At 34.2% G+C, this 20926-nt stretch overlaps 3 protein-coding genes across 3 annotated transcripts; all 3 read left to right on the top strand.

Moving 5' to 3' along the window:
• The first annotated feature begins 2872 nt into the window (after window positions 1–2872).
• On the top strand, window positions 2873–4973 carry LOC108214289 (expansin-A15). The gene is made up of 4 exons (XM_017386222.2): window positions 2873–3028; window positions 3131–3277; window positions 3431–3719; window positions 4200–4973. Exons 2-4 carry the CDS (start codon window positions 3145–3147, stop codon window positions 4504–4506), a joined length of 729 nt encoding a protein of 242 aa, XP_017241711.1. The 5' UTR covers window positions 2873–3028; window positions 3131–3144; the 3' UTR covers window positions 4507–4973.
• Window positions 4974–6762: 1789 nt separating this feature from the next.
• On the top strand, window positions 6763–7650 carry LOC108211174 (probable calcium-binding protein CML46). Its single transcript, XM_017382700.2, has one exon. It carries the CDS (start codon window positions 6935–6937, stop codon window positions 7529–7531), a length of 597 nt encoding a protein of 198 aa, XP_017238189.1. The 5' UTR covers window positions 6763–6934; the 3' UTR covers window positions 7532–7650.
• Window positions 7651–17937: 10287 nt separating this feature from the next.
• Window positions 17938–19107, top strand: LOC108211782 (uncharacterized protein At5g19025). Its single transcript, XM_017383468.2, has one exon. The coding sequence runs from the start codon at window positions 18240–18242 to the stop codon at window positions 18930–18932; it is 693 nt and encodes a 230-aa protein (XP_017238957.1). The 5' UTR covers window positions 17938–18239; the 3' UTR covers window positions 18933–19107.
• The last annotated feature ends 1819 nt before the right edge of the window (window positions 19108–20926 follow it).

Consider the following 20926-nt stretch of genomic DNA (forward strand, 5'->3'; position numbering starts at 1 on the left):
TTTTGAAAATATTTTCCTCTTTTTTTCGATTTTGTTTATTATGTTTACCCTATTTGTAAATATAATTCAAATATTTAATATTTGTAAATATTAAACAATAATATTTGTAAAAAAAAAATTCAAATATTTGTAAATTCCGATTATAACAATAATATTTGAAAATACAGATTATAACAATAATATTTGTAAATTCTGATTATAACAATATTATTTTACAAATATTTTCTTTTTTGAAAATATTTTCCTTTTTTTTTTCGATTTTGTTTATTATGTTTACCCTATTTGTAAATATAATTCAAATATTTAATATTTGTAAATATTAAACAATAATATTTGTAAAAAAAAAAAGAATTCAAATATTTGTAAAATCCGATTATAACAATAATATTTGAAAATTCAGATTATAACAATAATATTTATAAATTCTGATTATAACAATATTATTTTACAAATATTATTCTAAAAGTACTATTCGAATTCTTTTTTTACAAAAATTATTATTTAATATTTAAAAATATTAACTATTCGGATTATATTTACAAATATGGTTAACATAATAAACAAAATCGGAAATAAAAAGAAAATATTTTTGTAAAAAAAATATTCATAAGATAATATTATTATAATTGGAATTTACAAATATTATCATTATAATATTTATAAATAATATTATTATAATATTATTGTTATTATTTTACAAATATGTGGTTATTCTCAAGTATATTCAAAGATTACATAAAAAAAAATCAAAAACGTAAGAGCATCTCCAACCTTACAAAACCTTTAGGTAAAAAATGAGTTGGCATACCTTATATAAAAAATATAGCCAATCTGTTGAAAAAGGCACACTCCAACCACATGAAACTGTTGTCTATAATTTTAGCCAACCTCCTATGGATGGCTATATTTGTCGAACCTCTACAGGTCTGTAAGAAATCTGTAGGAAGATTACACATCATTTATTACCATATTAAACTGATTTATTCTATTTTAACAAACTAAAATATTAATAACATACTATTTTTAAATTATAGCCAACCAATATAGTCAATACCGTCGAAGCAAAATGTCTTACAGGTTCAGCAAATTTTACATAATGTCTTACAGGTCCAATTTAACCAACGATTATAGCCAACGCCGTTGGAGATGCTCTAACTGGCATGCATGCTTTGCCATTTCATGGGCCTCCTCTTTGTAAAACCAGAACCAGCACTGAGGTCGCCCTAGACACGGGCGACTCATGCTTGAAAAAAATACATACATGGGTCGCCCATGGCTGGGGTGACCCATGCTTTGGCCAAAATTTAGTTTGGGTCGCCCCTGTTGAATTGAATTAGACTGGTTAGTTTTGAAAAGTTGAACGTAGGCTGGTTAGTTTTGAAAACTTTACGTTAAATGTAAGGGAGCCCATGAAACTCATCTACTGATTTAGCTGCCTCTAATATAATCACTTTCATATGATGTGTTTTCTTAGTGCTGGCTGGTGTCTAAACCACTACCAAACTATAACATGTTCTTTGGACCCATCCCCATTTACTCGCTGATGATGACCGAATTTATCCCTATATGTCATGTCATTCTCCGCGTTACCAGACTAGTAATTCTCCGTCCTGCTCAATTTAGACGTGAAATTTTGATTATGAAATGACTGATTTTTCCCCGCGGGGAAGTTCACTTCTAATGTAATGCATTTTATCTTATTCGACTGAGATTTGCTGATTTACCCGAATTTCAGAATATTCCCAGAGTTTGCTTGCGCGAATTCTTGGAAGTTCTATGGTAAAAATATCCTCTACTGGAGTCAAAAGTGCAGACGTGAAGAACTGCGAAATGAGTGGCAATCTTGTTCACCTAAGAATCATACATAGCCGTTCAAACATGTCTGCTGTCATAAATGAATTGGACAGTCTACAAGGACATCTATCGTTGTCGCGCCTTGCAAGGCGTAAACGTCAACACCAGATTTGTGCAAGACTATTGTGGCATGTGAGTGAGAGCCATCTTCTTCCATCACAATTGGACTATACATATTATTACTGTCAGTCTTCTATCACTTTCAGTGATAAATATTCGACAATTTCACTCTGTTTAACTTTTCTCAACAAGATCCAGCATCCTTTTACACCTGAGGTGCACAATTTTCAATTTTTTTAAAGGAGGTCCACTCAATCTGAATGAGAATCAGGATAGATCAGATAGATACATCTACACTATGGAAAGGAAAAGGGGAAAGGATTGGATCCTTTAGCACCAGGTCCACTAATTTTGTGATAAAAAACAAAGATTTTAAGCACTTATAGGGGAGGGCAGAGTAAAAAAAGCACTTACCGTTACACACCGACACTCATGTTGATTTTACGGGTGTACTTTTAAGTATTTGAGCACAGTTTACTCACCTTTGGAAAGGTCATGCATCCAGCTGCACAAGGACAGTGTGCCCCTACTTCTAACATGCATTCACATGTTGGCTGTTGAGCTCCAAGGATTGTGAAGCCCCTGGCTTTGCGGAAGCTACTCAAGCTAGTTTGCTTGTTTACGCAACATTTGAGGGATACTGCATTCCGAAATCATGGTCCAGACCATCACATTATGTTACATAACCATGTTTGGAACGCGTAAATGTCAATCAAATTTTTATATGACGGAGTGATGACACCAAATGACTCATTGAACGTATAACGTATAATACCAAAGACAGCAAGTATGTTCAATTAGGATTAGAAAGCTATTGTGTTTTTGTAGTCATATGATATCAAAAAATCCCCCCAAATAAAACAATTTTTGCATCATTCTCCAACAAAACCAGCCGTGTGGTTGAGTTTGGTTACTTTCATGTTTATATTACAGCCTCCGGTGAATAGCAGAACGGCCCCACACTAACGGATTAGTACTGTACCTTGTGAGCTCTGCTTTTGGCACTCAAGTCCAGACCCCAACTACAACTAAACTCCCTATATATCCCCTTAAAAATCCATCCTCATTTCCTCACAACTGCATTTTTCTTGGATCTCATCATTCTCATTTTCTTGTAACTTACTCCATACTTCCGTATTTTTAACAAACTTCAACTCACAAGTTATTCTGTGATTCGAAACATAGCTAATTCAAGTTGGTCCAACATTTTGTGCAGGTGCGGGTTTGAAGATGGATACGAAGATCACTGGAATTGTAGTTTTGGGCTTCCTTTCAATTGTTTCTTCGGTGCAGGGGTATAACAGAGGTTGGATAAATGCTCATGCTACTTTCTATGGAGGAGGTGATGCCTCCGGGACTATGGGTATGTTACACAACTTATTTGTAATTATTTTTAGTACATAATTTCAAATTTTTGCAGTGTGCAACATTTGCCTCATAATGTACAAGCTACCACTGCACACGAGACGTTGTATGCTGTTAAAACTAATGCGAGTTTCTTTATGTACGTAACTAGGCGGGGCTTGTGGATATGGAAATTTGTATGGCCAAGGATATGGGACGAACACAGCAGCACTAAGCACAGCTCTGTTTAACAATGGATTGAGCTGTGGAGCATGCTTTCAGATTGTCTGTGTTAACGATCCAAAGTGGTGTCTCCGTGGTGCAATCATAGTCACCGCCACAAACTTCTGTCCTCCTGGTGGCTGGTGTGACCCTCCTAACCACCACTTTGATCTCTCTCAGCCTGTATTTCTCCGAATTGCTCAATACAGGGCAGGAATCGTCCCTGTTGCTTACAGAAGGTACCTTTTACCAAAATAAATTTATAAATAAATTTTTCTAGAGTGCATCTGTCACTCATCAAGTAGACTGTTAAGGGATTTTATCTCTTTAGTGACTGCTTATCGTTTCTTTTAAATTTTGAGATTTATTCTCTCACTAAGCATTAGGTTCGAGACTAATGCTTTAACATCAGCAGAAAAGTCGTACTCAGTGCACAAGACTCTCACGTAGATAGAATGTACAGTGTTTTTTACCTTTATTTCTATAAAGGGACTGTTTGAACACATCACAGACACAAGGACTCAAGGAGTAGTTTTCACAATATACGAAAATTAATTTTCTTTGACTTGCAAGTTACTTATCACTCAATACAGTCTAATCATTTATGGTGAATCCAGAATAACTTCAGTTAAAATTCTGCTGTGATGAAGATGAAAAAAGGTAATAATACCGACAATTTCAGGTAGTAATTAAATTTGTATGGATGTGTATTTCTGTAGGGTACCCTGCAGGAGAAGGGGAGGCATTAGATTTACAATAAATGGGCACTCTTACTTCAACCTTGTACTAGTGACTAATGTCGAAGGAGCTGGAGACGTTCATGCAGTATACATAAAGGGATCAAGAACACGGTGGCAGCCAATGTCAAGGAATTGGGGCCAAAACTGGCAGAGCAACAACTACCTTAATGGACAGACTCTATCTTTTAAAGTTGTCACTAGTGATGGCCGCAGTGTGGTGTCCTATAACGTCGCCCCTTCCGGCTGGTCCTTTGGCCAGACTTATACTGGTAGACAGTTCCGGTAGAATCCATCCATGCAGCATTTTATAAACATATACATATGTTTTTATGTGAGTGTTAAGTGTTTCAAAATAAAAGTAGATTTTGTTAATTTGAGCGGAGATGGTTATTATTTCCATTCCAAGGGGAATATTTTAAAAAGGCCCGTATTATCCAAGTGTACAATCTGTGTGGGAAAAGGCGAGTCATACCCTGCACAAGGCTTCCGTATCAGTACAGTGAAGGTCCAGGTCCGCACTGTTTTTGGAGGAAGGTGAGCGTTGTCTTAATTAAATTAAATATGAAAAGGGAGTTTTAGTTTCAAGACTAAGACCCTACCATTAGTTAGTGGATATGAACTAGTGACAATGTAATGATGATATTAAGAAAATGTCATCAGAGAGAGATAGCTAGGCAATTCTTGTATAAGTTCAGTGTTATATGATGAGAATGTGTATGTACTGTATACAGTTTATTATGTACTGGTTTTGTTAACAGTCTATTATGTAATAAGTTTCACTTGGTTAATCTGTATGTGATTAGTAATTACCTCACCTTCCTGGCAAGTAATAAGTTATCAATTTACTAGCAATAATAATTTAAATGGATCATATTAAATAATTATTGTCATCGTGGGTTCGAATTACCATAATGTAATGGCGTTTTTCAGTATTCTTATTCTGCATGGTTTGTTGGCATCCTCTTGGAATACTTTCGATTTTTGAGGCCGAAAGAAAAACCATTTTCTTTCCCGTCAAAATATATCAAAAATTATTGTATCAGAGTTGTCTGCAATGATGATTAGAGACTGAATGCTGTGGTTATTGCATCAGAGTTACTTATTTATGTACAAGCAGGAGTTGGTGTATATGTTCATGTGCATTTTTCTATTTCTGCTCACTTCAATAGTAAGCTACCTCATTACCAAGAGCATTCTAAGAAGTTGGTAGCAGGGGAAAGAAGGTAAATAGTTCTCTCATTCGTTTATTGACTTTGGTTACACTTACAGAAGAGATGGTGCCTTGAAAGAGCTGATCCCGGGTCATTGATCGCGAGGGAGTTCTTATATGGCAATTAGCTTATCAACTGTTGGATCCAAAGGCTGAGATTAAAAATTCTGCTCGCTCTATCAGCACAAAAGGATCGCTGAAAGAAGTTTTGGCTTCAGCAACTATTTTGTGCCGGGAGAGGGAGCAGAATTTTGAATTATTTTAATTTTGAATCCAATGGCCGAGAAATTGCTGGCAATATAAGAGTTCCCTAACCAATCAGCCCCGGAACTGATATCAACTTAATCGAATTTCAGAGGTAACTAGAGGTGTGGCCTTTCCAAGCTTAATCTAAATTATCTCAGGCTCCTAATTCCTACATATTTTTCTGCTAAATTAATCCTGATTCTCACATTTGCACCAAGAAAGGAGGTATAATTCTCAAACTCAGACGAGGAGATTAATAATTGTCAGAGTGTAGGTGTGCTGTCTCTGGAGTACAAGTAGATGTTAATCAGACGGTGTAATATTGTAAGTATCAGATCAGATTAGATAAATTAACAATACTTTTAGAAATAGCTAATCAACCAAACATATTTTGTCTGTGAAAGTTCATTCCTGTTTGCGGAAATAACGTGTATTTGTTGCTTGTCCGGAAATTTCAACTCTTGGTGCACACTTACCTCGAGTCAACCTGTTTTGGTACTTCATATTCAACAGAATAATAATCAATTATTGCCCTGTTTCTGATTTAATTATTACTGATTTTTGACTATAGCACAATAGTTTTTGAATGAACAATAGTTATTTAATAATAGTCCTCAACTAGTTCTATAATTCTGTTTCTATTTCTAGATATTTGATATTTATTTTCTTTTAACTTATTTAAAAAAATAATTTCAACACATAACTAGAATTGTAATTTTATTTTATCTTTTTTATGAGTTAAAAATATAAATTTAACTTTTTATATTAAATAAAATATAAAAAATAATAATCCTAATCACACCGTCAATATTTCTAAATATGCGTGTCAATTATTCAATTATCGGCTATTTAAAAATAAGGAGAGTATCTAAAATCAAAGTATTCGGTCTTGTTTAATACGTGTTGTTGACATGTTATTGTAGCAGCTTACCGGCCCAAATAAAATAATGACTTTACCAAGCCTGACAAAATATAATTCGGCCTCGCAGAATGAAAAGTTCCCACACTGCAGGACTTGCGAAACTTCCTAAAACACATTTCGTCTCAATTTCTTCATACTTCTTCCTTATATCACAGCACCTTCCTCTGCTTCCTCTTTTTCCCCATATATATAGCCATGCACATCCCCTGTTATTCAACAACTCAAAAATAAAAATTCAAATTCTTTCATTTGTTTCTTCTCTGCTAGCCCTTTAGAAACTTTCCAGATTCTTCACAATATTTGCAGTTTCGAGATATATATAATTACGAACTAAACATGCCTCAAGAGAGCTACTTAGGACAATTTCCAATGGAGAAATTATCTCTAGCTCTGCATACAATTCCGCTTTCCTTTTGGTTTTTTGGGTTTCTTGAGCTATTCTTTTCTCATATGATTTACAATTGGATTAGTAGAGGTATTAGTTATTTTTCAAGATCTTCATCCTCCTCCATCCAGTACAAGTCCGCGCTATCGGGTAGTTTCAGAGCTAAACTACCCGATAGCTCGGTACTGGTTGATGATGGGAGTTTGAGCAGAGAAGATGTTGAGACAGTGATGCAAAATCTTGGACTTTTTTATCAGCCTGAAGACTTGAATCTTCAGGGGAGGTTTAGTTCAGATGAGTTTATAAATATGTTCGAAGAAAATGAGGCTAGCTTGGATGAGGTTCGAGAGGCTTTTGATGTCTTTGATGAAAACAGAGATGGATTTATTGATGCAAGGGAGGTTCAGAAAGTTGTGAGGGCTCTGGGACTGAATGAAAATTCGGAGATGGAGAATTGCAAGATGATGATCAGTGAGTTTGATGAAAACGGAGATGGGAGGATTGATTTTCAAGAATTTGTGAGACTGATGAATGAGAGCTTTAATTGATTCTTTTCCTTCTTGTATGCAAGGATTGAGAGTCATGGTTGGCCAATCTTTTGTTCTCGCTATTTTTTCATTGATTGTTATGCTTGTCTTGTTCTTTTGTATATAAATTATTTGGCACTCGTCCTTGATGCGGTTATTTACTATTCTTGAGTTATGGAATACGGTTAAAATATAGGAAGATTTATCTAATTGCTTTAAGTAGATGATTAGTGTTTTCAAACATAAAGGACGAATGACATAGCTCAAGAATAAAAGATGAGCAAATAAACTTGAAAAGAATGTGATAAGAACTAAACTAGAGTTTATACATAATTGTTTAAGAATTAAGTTTCTTTTTCCTATTTCATTCCTTATAACCTAGACCAGAACTCAAACCGCACTATTTATAAAAATTTTCAATATCTATTTTCTTCACGAATCTTATTATAAAATTTTTATACTCAGGTCATTTTTGGGAAAAACTATCCTTCTTGTTGAGCGGGTGTCGACTCAAGTCTCACATCGGAAGGATGAAGAAAATTTGTCTTGAATATAAGCAGTCAAACAACTCCATTAGTATGAGGCCTTTTGAGAGAAGTCCAAAAATAAATCCGTGCGCAGTAATATCATGCTAATGCGGAGTTAGCGGGGTTGCGTGGTGAGCACTTCTTCCATCGTTTTCATTTATTTCTACCGACTCTGTTGAGATATTACAAGGAGGCTCTTTTCTCTCAATTTCCAACCCCTTCTTATGAGATCTAAAACTCCTATATATAATATATTATTAGTTCTAGAACCTTCCTTCTTTGTGGGCTTTGCCTTCTTGGGCTGGAGGCCCAACATTAGTCCCCCTCCAACATAGTACCAGATCTTTAGATGTGGATTGTCGGGCTTATCTTTGGAGGTGATGTCTTTGGACAGATGAAGCCTTGGGGTGTGATACCTAAGACCAGTGTGGAGCTGTTGAACCATTTTCCTAAAACTCTGCTTAATAATTGTTTCGATAAATTTCACGGGATATCTGAACAACTAGGAAGTCATAGCCACCCGGTGACACGTTGCAAGCTTTCGAGAACTTGAGAGTTAGAAGTAGATTGGAGCTTTGAAAGTCGCAACTAATAAGAATCCTCCTATGAGGCAAGGAGCTTCATAACCTTGGAAGTCATGGACGACTAGAGCTTCGGACGTTTGAGGAGCCGATGAAGTAAAGAGGCAGAAGCGCTGAAGCGAAGAGGCGATTCGACCTTGAAGGTCAAGGAAGCTGTTGAAATAATGAACTAGAGCCGCTGAAGCAAAGATGCTGATCATTGAACCATTTTAGCGTCGACTTCCCGAGACAAATGTAGAAACATCTTCAAGCTTCATTCAGGTTTAGGGCTTCCAACATCTTCTAATAAAGGATTATTGGTGGGGACCTTAAGGCCTCCCGGAAGTATACAGATCTTTAGATGTGCTTTCCAATATAAAAGGAGTAATGTTCCAGCTGTTACTGACAAAGATAAAAAATGCCATCGCCATGATGGAGAAGAGTACTCATGTCATCTTCACAAAGAGTCTAAAGATGTGATGAAGCCTCGAACTGAAGAGGCGGCGAAGATAACTCTTTCTGGAATTTATTTTTTCTTGATTTCTATTGAGGTCTCTACAGTGTGACTTGGTGAAGTATTTATCCACTGTAATATCATCATCTAAGAGAGCTCTTAGAGTCCAAGAGTTGGACGCTCCAAGAGTTGTAATTTGTATTGAAGGATACGTAAAAAATGTGACATTTAAGAATTTGTAATTTGTATTGAAGAATTGTAAGTTGTATTGAAGAATCGTAATTTGTAATTTGTATTGAAGAATCGTAATTTGTAATTTGTATTAAAGAATTGTAATTTGTAATTTGTATTGAAGAATTGTAAGTTGTATTGAAGAATCGTAATTTGTAATTTGTATTGAAGAATTGTAATTTGTGTTGAAGAATTGTAATTGGACGCTTAAAGAGCCATTAATGATGCTTCAAAAATTGGACGCTCAAAGAGCAATTAGTAATGCTTCGAGAGTTGTATTTAAGGACGCTTCGCAAGCAGGATGCCTTACAAGCGGGACACCTCACAATCGAGACGCCTCACAGGCATGGCGTCTCACAGAGGAGCGCTTTAAAAATTTGGACGCTCAAAGAGCAATTGATAATGTTTCAAAAATTGGACGCTCAAAGAGCAATTAATAATGCTTCAAAAGTTGGACGCTCGAAGAGCAATTAATAATGTTTCAAAAATTGGACGCTCAAAGAGTTGGTGGAGCAAAGAGCCGAATTATGAATTCGTGATTTTTGTAGTCCCATCGGGATATATGTTTGTTTCCTTTGGATACAGATGGAATTCAGTTTCTGTATGCTTCAGGAGCCGATGGAGTGTGGAGTCAGATTGTTGAACTTCTTGAAGGTTGTATTTGGTACTTTTTTTTTCAAAGGACTTCAACGCTTCACTGATTCCACAGCTCAGCGCTTACTTCTTCGAGTTAGATACATGATATTTTATTGTGAGTTTTAAGAAAATTCTAGGAGCTGGATTTATGGATGCTTCACAAGTGGGGACGCTTCACAGATAGCACGCTTCACAGACGGGACGCTTCTCAACCTGGATTTAACAACATTTTAGGCTCTGACTTTTAAGGACGCTTCATGAGCAAAATTTGAGGACGTTGATGAACCGCTTCTTTGAGTCTGGTACTTATTTCGGATGAATTCAATACTTCATTGGTTCAATAGTTCAGCGCCTCCTTTTCCGATCAGATCTGAGAACATCATCTCTCTGCTCAAACTCAATTGCAGCTCCTTATCTTATTCATCATATCATCAATTTAATATTTCTTGTGCAGCCTGAGAGTATTGAAGTACTGCTTCTACCGTGGTTTCACTTCAAGCAGCCTTCACTTCATGTATGTCCCTCTTTCAGATCTAGTTTTTCTTATGGAGTCTCTATCAAACTTGACGGCGTCAGATCTCTTAGCTTGGAGGCGCATATATCATCCACCGTGGTGGTGCGTATATCATCCATTGTGGTGGCACGCACATCAACAAACATGGTGGCGCACAGATCAGCAACTGTGGTGGCGCACAGCTCAACAACATTGTCAAAAATATCCAAAAACAAATCGACAAGCAACATAGAGTGTACATGAACCGAGCTTCTTCATTGGAGATCTCGAATAAAGGTAGATCGAGACTCATCCTTCCAACAGAAGTATACGTACAGATATATGTATATATGAAACTCTCTTTTCATTTCGAGAGCTCAATTGTGCCGTTCACTTGCAGGCTACAACGGACTGAAAATTCAACGCGCGAATCAAAGCTTTTTGTTCATCGGTGACGGCGATTCTGATCTCATCATTCCGGCAGATTCACTCCTCGTTCTTAGTTGCCATGATCACAAAATATTCGTCGCATTTAAGAACACCGGAGCGTCATGGATTCCGAGGTCCAAGCTCCTTCGGAATGGTTGGATCTGTATGTATGTTTTTGTGGTTGGATGAAAAAGCCCCTCTTTCTAGCGCCAAATGTTGAGATATTACAAGGAGGCTCTTTTCTCTCAATTTCCAACCCCTTCTTATGAGATCTAAGACTCCTATATATAATATATTATTAGTTCTAGAACCTTCCTTCTTTGTGGGCTTGCCTTCTTGGGCTGGAGGCCCAACAGACTCTATTCTATATTTAACCAAACACAACACTAGAAGTGCTTTGATCGTCGATGCGTGTACGATATCAGATATTTTGTTCCGATAATTATGTCCTGGCCTGAGTTTGTATGGAACTCCTTTGCAGTCCTGATATTCCCATTTTCATTGTGTACGGCTATCAAGAGTAGATTGACTTGCAAAAGATAAGAATGGTTCACTATAAAATAAAGTCTTCATCTTCTCTGTGAAAAAAGGCTGCTAGGAACTTCTCATACACTGCTAGGCTTTGTTGGACAGATTTTCTAGTCCTAAGCCTATCTCTGTTGTGGAATTGCTTGGTTTATATGGTTTCATGTTGGACTTGTTAAGTGAGCAGAGGTTATTTTCTATACTATTGTTAATTAAGCTGGGAACTTTCCTTACGACTGCACTGCATTTTTTCATTCTCTTAAAATACAGAATTCTTCTAGCAACCGAAATCATGGAGAGTTGACTATCTCTAAGCAAAGTTAATCATCAGTTCATCGGGCACGAATAAAGGACTTGGTCCAGTAAATGAGAGTTCTTTGCACTTCATTTTGTGTTACAGTTTGATGATGACGGACTAGTTCTCGTGTAAAGCGGCCAAGACATCATTATCCCTTGCTATTACATTTGTACATATGTAATATATAGTGATATATTTATGTTTACATGCATTTGAATTGATTTTGTTGATAATCTTAAAACAATGTTTTTGTTTATATTATAATCTTGATGTAATTGCATATCGTACCCGCTAACTATCGTTCAAAAATGATATTGTACCCATACTTCAGGAAACTCAACTCGCATCCCCTATTTTTACATTTCAATAACGATACGCACCCACTCCGTTAAATTCCGCTGATTTCCGTTAACTTCCGTTAAAATACTCCGTCCATCTCAATTTACATGTCCCTTTTGCTTTTTGAGGAGTCAAATTGACTAATTTTTGACCAACTATTAGAAAATATTTATTTGTTATGTTTAGGAAATAGAAAGTTACATATTAAAATAGACTAGATCTACTTTTTGATGATATTTTATAATATATTTTGTTTAATTAAGCTATCCCCAAGTCAAAATGATTTTACACATCAAATGATTTTAAATTTTTATTGATATGTTATTAAGTACTTAAAATATACACTATTTTAAATATAAAAAATAAATATTATGTGATATTTATTATAAATAATACATAAATTTATATATTGAATAAAAAATATATAAAATTCAATTATTTTTTTTTTTGGAAAAATTGATCACAAAAATTTAAAAAAAATCATCAAAAAGAAAATATCCAGAAAAGACAATTTAATTTTTTTTAATTTGAAAATAAACAGTGAATTAAGGTAAGCCAAATCTGTACATAAAGAAATTATCACGTACGTTATGCGAAAAATAATAAATATTGGTTTACACCTTTATACACTACCTAAACACTACCACATTTTTAGGAGCCTACATTGACCCACTTTCTTTTATTTTTTTATTTGTTTTATCATGTTAACACCTAGTTTAATTAGGAAGTCTTCTGAATATTAACCTCTCCTCTCCTCCTGACGTACTGATTTCTTCGACCTTCTCTTCCAATCAGGTATCTGTTACTGTTTTTTACTTTCTCACAAAAAATTACACACACATATTATTCAACTAGTTAACATTGAAGCTATTTCATCTCTTCTCTATTTCAATTTTAATCAGTCTTATTATTCTGATTTTTGTATAGGATAATGAATTTCGAGTTTGAGAATCTGTGTATTGAACAAGAAGATAATGAAGAGTATGAGAAAACGGAATCATTTTTAGTGCAAGAGAAAAATACTGATGGCGAAATTACCAAACAACTCTCACCTCCGGAGGTAAATACAACTTTTAATTCTGAAACTGAGGTATGTGAATATTAAAGACAATATGGTCTACAGAATGGGTTTGGAATTATGATCAGAAACACGAGAAAAATTGATGGGGTTAATACATATCTAACAGTTGCTTGTAATCGTTATGGTGAACCAAATCAAAAAGTGGTAGATAGTTTAAAACCTTAACCAGTTGTGAAGCAAGACTTTGTGCAAAAAGGATGGATGAGGATAATAAATGGTATGTGACTCAATTTGATGATAAGCACAATCATGATTTGAGTCCAAGTAAAGCACATCGCTTTCGATGTAATAGAAAATTGACTAAACATGCAAAGAGAAGTCTTAATTTATATGATGAAGCTGGTATTCCGATGAATAAGAGTTATAATGCTCTTGTGGTTGAACACGAAGGTCATGAGAATATGTCTTTCAGTAAAAAAGATTGTGAAAATTATATGAGAGAAGTAAGAAAACTGAGGTTGGCTGAGGGCGATGTTGTTGCCCTCCAAAATTATTTTAACAAAGCACAGTCTATAGATTCCCATATTTATTATTCAATAGATCTTGATGATGAAAATAGGATAAAAAATTTATTTTGGGCTGATGCACGATGTAGAGCTGCATATAAAGAATTTGGAGATGTCGTGACATTTGATACGACATACTTGACCATAAAATATGATATGCCATTCGCGCCTTTTGCAGGAGTTAATCATCATGGTCAATCAATTTTACTTGGTTGTGGTTTAGTTTCAAATGAAGACACCGTAACATTTGTGTGGTTAAGTTTCAAATGTCTCACAATTACAAGATCAAAGTACCAGTCAAAGGCAGAAAATGTCTCAAAAGTGTACTGACATGCTGAAATTTAAAGATAGAAAATTTATTTTAAGTTCTATCAAAAAAAATATTTTAGAGGAATTATTTTTGGAGGAATTATTTTAGAAGAATTATTTTTGGTGGAAGACATTTATTCTAATATGAACAGAATATTATAATAATGTAACAAATTTAATGTTTTTAATTATAAGTTATACATAGGCATAGGTGATGGCAGAATTATTTTAGTAAATTTATAAATTTTGTATCAATAACATTTTATGATAATATAATTAAATGATGTAATTTTTATTTTTCGTAATGTTAAATAAATTATGAAAAAGTTAGCATTGTAATTCTTTTATTATTAAAATATTTGAACACTCCAATTTTTATATTTTACTTAATAAAACTAATTTTAAAAATAAAATAAAAAACAAAATAATAAGTGTTAAGTATATGATTCCTCTGACGCTAAAAGAATTAACATAACAGAGAAGTGTTAACAGGGGAGTGTTAACAGGGTGAAACAAACAAAAAGGTTAAAAAAAAGTGGGTTCATGTACGCTCCTGAAAATGGAGTAGTGTTTAGGTAATGTATAAAGGTGTAAGCCAATATTTATTGTGCGGAAAAATATCCGCACAATTCAAATGTAGTCCGAATATGATCCAAGTCAATAAGAAAACTGAAAAAGCAAGTACCAACCTAAGTCAAGGGACTAATTACATTTTTATTTTTTTTAAACTACTTTAATTACATTTGTTAGAGCATCTCCAACCATCATGGATCCTTAACTAGAAAATGAGTTGGCATATCAAAAATGAAAGATATAGTCAAGCTCTTCAAAACATTACACTCCAATCATACCAACCACTTGTCTATAATTTTAGCTAACGGATGGTTATATTTGTCGAACCTCTACCGCTCTGTAGGAAATCTGTAAAAAGATTACACATCGTTTACTACCATATTGAACTGATATATTCTATTCTAACAATAAAAACATATAATTTCTAAATTATAACCAATCAATAGCGTCAATATCATCGAAACACAATATCTTAGAGGTTGAACAAATTTTATATAATGTCTTACAGATACAATTTAGTCGACAGATTATAATCAACATCAGTAGAGATCGGAGATGTTCTTAGAAGTCTAGTTGCATGATAAAAGCATATAGCAATGTGTTTGTACAATATTTTATGGTCAAGACCATGGTCACCTCTCATCAGTAAGTACGTCAACCGTATAGACCTAAATTGCACGAATTTTCTCTTCTCGTTCACAAAATTGAGTGGACTTACAATCTTAACCATTGAGGTTGTTTCTTCTTATTTTTTGTAATCATCTTCACCATTTAGTTGTATGGCGATTGGCCAAGTCTTTGATTTGCCTCAAGTCTTCGAGAAAAAAGATTAAGTTTTCCTCCCGGGACTTCTTCTACTCCGGCCGTTTCACTTTTATTTTCAACATATATATATTTTAATATTTTGACCATATATAATAATAATTATTATCTTCAGTAAGAGTATCTCCAACATTAAAAACGCATAGCTAAAATGTGAGTTGGCATATTAAAAATAAAAAAATTTAGCCAACCGGTCGAAAAATTCATACTCCAACCATGCCCACCTGTTGTCTATAAATTTAACCAACCTCTTATGGAAGACTATATTTGTCGAACCTGTGCAGGTTTGTAAGAAATCCGTAGTAAGATTGCATATTATTTATTACCATATTAAACTGATATATTCAATTTTAACAATCTAAAATATTAATAACATACTTTTTTTAATTATAAACAACCAATATAACCAATACCATTGAAGAAAAATATGTTTAGTAAATTTACATAATGTCTTACAGGTGCTCAATTTTGGAGATGCTCTAATGAGAGCATCTTCGATCATTGAAAACCTTGGCTAAAAGGTGAGTTGACAAACTTAAAATAAAAAAACTTACCCAACAGCTCGAAAAATTCAACTCTAACCATGCTCAGCTGTTGTTTATAAATTTAGCCAACCTCCTATGGATGTCTAAATTTGTCGAACCTCTACATGTCTGTAAGAAATCTGTAGGAAAATTGCACATCGTTTATTACCATATTGAACTGATATATTCTATTTTAACATTCTAAAATATTAATAACATACTATTTTTAAATTATAGCCAACCAATATAACCAATACCATTGAAGCAAAATATTTTACAGGTTCAGCAAATTTTACATAATATGTCCAATTTAGCCAACGCTGTTGGAGATACTCTAACATTATATATATAATCCAGAATAACACTATACCACCTGATAGGATCTGGCGCGTGCAATAATACATGAACTATTTTATTCAGGGATCTGCGATCAATACTCACTAACCCTTCTTCAAAATGTTTAAATATTTCAATATCTCTACTTTAACTACAACATGATCTCTATGCATAGTTTTGACCTTTATTTCTACTTGCAAGAAAACGGAATGACTGGGCAATATCTGGTCAAGACATTGGTGTGGTTTGGTAGACTGGCGCGACCGTCGGGTCGCATAACATGTATAACTAGGCGTTCTACTTCTACCATTGTTTGGTCAATTCAAAAAATGGCAAAAGAGCACGAGTAATCAGCGGTTACATTTTCAAACCATCACGTTCAATTGCGTTGTCTTTTTTATCCTTTTTTTTTTTCCTTTGGGTAACATTACAGTCAATTATCATCATTCATCGGTGCGAACTCCTTAACCAAAAACAAATAAATTTTAGTTATAAAAAATTAATATATCTCATTTACAACACGATCGCAAAGGATAAATTATTAAATTGTATATTGATCATGATTCCACTCACAAAAGAACAGAGAAATAATTTCATGAAATGCCTAAACTTGGCGCATGATAGAGATATACGGGTCGCCCGGCTACTTATTTATTACTTAAAATCAGTGTTCTAAAAATCCCCGATTTAACCGATAAATCCCCGATTAATCCTCTGCAAGGTCGGCCACCGATCCGATTTTTGAAATCCGATTAATCCTTATATATATTTCATAATCGAAGTATATGTGATAAATTATTAAAATTAAAATAATGTATTACTTTAAATATGAATAATTATAGAGTTTATGAATATAGTAAATATATTAGTTACTAAATAGCTAATATAATAATAACTAAATATTAAATAATATTTTAATATTAAAATAAACCCGATTTTTACTCCGATTAATCCTTCCGATTAATCCCCGATTTCCGATTAATCCTTGAATCGGTAGCTCAACCGATTAGGTCCGATTCCCGATTTCTGTAACACTGCTTAAAATAATGAAAAATATATATATATTTGACTTAAAAATTATTAAATGTGTTTAGAAATTTTACTTATAAGTCAAACGAGTTTTTGTAATTTAAATTTATAAATTAAAAAAAATTAAATTATAACTAGATTGCAAGCAAATATTATAAAATATCTACTTACATATTTGATATTAATTAAAAATTTGGACAAACATAGATACATAGTTCTTCTGTTATATTAATAAATATACTGTGAATATTAGAATGATTATAATGAAGATTATAATCTAAAGTATAAATAGCACCAAATGTGTGGTTCTTTTCGCCTTTGGAAAAATAATTTGATACTCCCTCTGTCCCTCTCATTTCTTTACAGTTAATATTTTAGGTCTTATTTTTTTACGTTACTATAAATAGTAAGTTTTTCTCATCATTACACCCACTATCTTCCCCCACTATCTTATATTTAACAATAAAAATTACTATTACACCCACTACTTTCCTCCACTATCTCAAATCTATTATTAAATATTGATAGGTCCCATCACTTTACCCACTTTTCATCTAACTTTACTCATTTTTCATACATTGTCTTGGTCTCCGTGTCCCCCTCCAATGTAAACAATTGAGGGGGAGGGAGGGAGTAATTGATAAATACATCGGGCCAGCCCAACGTGTAAAGCTGAGAAACGATGAGAAATAAAAAAAAGAAAAAGAAAAAAAAAGCAGGAGTGGCAGTGTGTGCAACACATATATATACGAGTCATGACTTCTACGACTCTTCTTTGTCCATCCTCACATTTTACTCTGATCTCTCAAGCCGGCCAAACCCAATCTCCATTTGAATCTTTCTCATCTTCATTATTTTCCATCTCTTTCATTCTCAAATTCCAATGAATTTTTCTAATTTAATTTTTAACTCAGCTTCAAGTTCTTGAATTAGGCACACTCAATTTGTTTTCTTTTGATTTTTTCGAAAGTGGGTCGATCTGAATTTGATTTATAATCGAGTATTGGTTATTGGGTTGTGATAAAAATTTAATCTTTCTATCTGGGTCTGAATCCAAATGGTTAGTTTTGATAGCTCAAATTCAATTGACCGTGATATGGGCATGGCTAAATCTGTGAATTCAAGCGACCCAAGTTTGAAATTGAAGCAATCTAATCAATTACGTAGGCTTAAAAAGTCACCCAATTCGTCAAATCATTTGAATATTCCAGGGTGTGATCAATCTCGATCTGCTGTTATTGATTTGATAATCTTGATTGCTGTGATTTTTGCTTGTGGGTTTCTGTTATATCCTTATATAAAGGTGTTATCTTCTGAAGTGTTTGATATGGTTGAGATTGTGTATGTTGTGCTAAAAGAGGAGATTGCCAATGCTCCGATGATATATGGGTGTTTAGGACTGAGTATATTATCTGCACTGATAGCTATGTTGGTGATTACTGTGTGTACTAGTAGGAAATGTGGTAAGCCTGGTTGTAAAGGCCTTAAAAGGGCAGCTGAATTCGATATACAACTTGAAACTGAGGAGTGTGTGAAGAATTCCAATACTTGTTCTGGTAAAGATGGTTTGAAGAAAGGGTTGTTTGAATTGCCTCGTGATCATCACAGGGAGTTAGAAGCTGAGCTCAAGAAGATGGCACCTCTCAATGGAAGGGCGGTTCTTGTGTTTCGGGCAAGGTGTGGATGTTCTGTTGGAAGAATGGAAGTCCCTGGGCCAAGAAAGATTCGGAAGGTTAAAAAGTGGTGTTAATTTATATGTTTGTTAATTCAATAGTTGCATATTTCATACACAGATACTAATGATGCAAAGAAAGTGCCTTTTCCGGGTTGATTTGCTTTAGAACTATATTGTCCTTAAATAAAAACTCATGAATAAGTTGCAAGGATTATATATATACTTGCCTATATAAGAATCCTTTACTTTATTTTATGGGTTTTGTGGATGTATCTTTGTTTTGATTCCTGCTTGATTTTGAGTCCATGGCTATGCATTCATCTTGACATACTGATGACGTATCAAATTCTATCCGGTGATTATGTTATATCACTAATTTAGAGATAGATCGATGGTAAAGGCAGATTGTCACTATCTCCTCCTGTTTGGTAAAGCTTGATAGTTATTAGATATTGTATGAGAACATTTTAAAATGAACTCCTGAATTTTTAGAAGTATAGAGCTTTAGACCCACCACTGCTAGAAGGGATATCAGCATCTTTTATGCTGTAGTTGTAGGTCTTTTTATTCTATCTGGCGAATTCAGTTGTTCTGTAGTTAAGGCTGATGATGCTTTTATTCCCAAGAAGAGTAAGCATTAGCTTTGGAATATTTTTTTACGTGTTCCTGGTGGCAATAAGAGGGTATGCCAACCTTCATGAGTGTTCGATAGAAGAGTAAGCATTTGATATGGAATTTTTTCAATGCATTCAATGTAGCATTAGTAAGTGGATTATGCCAACCTTCCTACGATTGTAGCATTAATAGGTGGATCATGCCAACTTTCATGTTCTGGCATTCACATCATTGCATAGGTTGTCTGACTGCCTTCTTTCGTGAAATATTTCGTATACCTGCAATTTAAAGCTAAAGTCATTTCCTGGTAGTTTGCTTGCCTTCAGCAATAAAGAGTTCTAGAACATTTGAAGTCAGTTTTTATTGTCCTCGACTTTGAACTTGAATCCTTATGCTGATGTCGGTCTTTTCTTTTGGGTCACAATCAAAAGAAATGTCTTATCCTATGGAGCAAGTATCATTCCAGAGTGCAGTCTGCTCCTATTGTTTGTTGTTTGAGAGGGAAAGCCATTACCATTATGAAGTTCATTTGTATATCCTTCTTTACCTTTTCTATTGTGTTTGGTTTATTATAATATACTTTTTTTTGTAAAGGCGTATGTACTGTGCATTTCTGATATTTAGTTGTAGAATTGACATTTTAATTTCTGCTGTAGTGATAGGATTAACATATTTTGGGTAAGAATGTAAATACATCTAGACTTGGATAGTATTTGTCCTAGTTCTGGAGATCATTGATCCAAATTTTGATGCTACCTAAGATGGTAGTCACTGTTAAGCTCACTACAAGAACTAACACAAATTACACAAAGGCAGTAGAAACAGAGCTACACCGGCTGGTAAACATTTAGTCCTTGCACGGTTTAATCTGAGAAACCAGTTTCATCTAGAGCCAATATTCTTTTGGGATTCTAAAAGGGTCATTTTCTTGTTATCATGGTTCATGGTGTATTCATATATCAGCCTATGGTCCCTGGTTCATGTCGTAATAATATATAATCAGATGGTCCCTGTAATGTTTGATACTTATATTAAGTTTCATACTTTCCTTGCTCACTTGATACCTAGATCTGGGTATATCAATCCAAGACACTGAATATTCTGCAGGGATGCTATAAAGGTCATGTTTGGTGTACCTCAGAGTTGTGTACTAGTAATTATATATCATCGGATGGTCCCTAGTGCCTAGTGGTGTATTTTACTTGGGAACAAACTTTATTTTAGCTAGGTACTATATCACTTTATATTACATGGCCAAATCTGACTAATCTAAACCTGTTCTTGATGGATTAGTTTAATTAGTGAGATTAGGTCGCCAAGTGGGGTTAGTTTGGATAATATACTTCATGAAGAAAAGGTTAATGTCATTTCTTTTCCCAATGTGTTCATGATCAGAGTCGTCATGTGTAACCTGCAAAAGAAGCCTCGTGTCAAGGAGATCAAATCCTAAACAA

The sequence above is a fragment of the Daucus carota genome, chromosome 3 (genome assembly GCF_001625215.2).
Source record: "Daucus carota subsp. sativus chromosome 3, DH1 v3.0, whole genome shotgun sequence".
NCBI lineage: Eukaryota > Viridiplantae > Streptophyta > Magnoliopsida > Apiales > Apiaceae > Daucus > Daucus carota.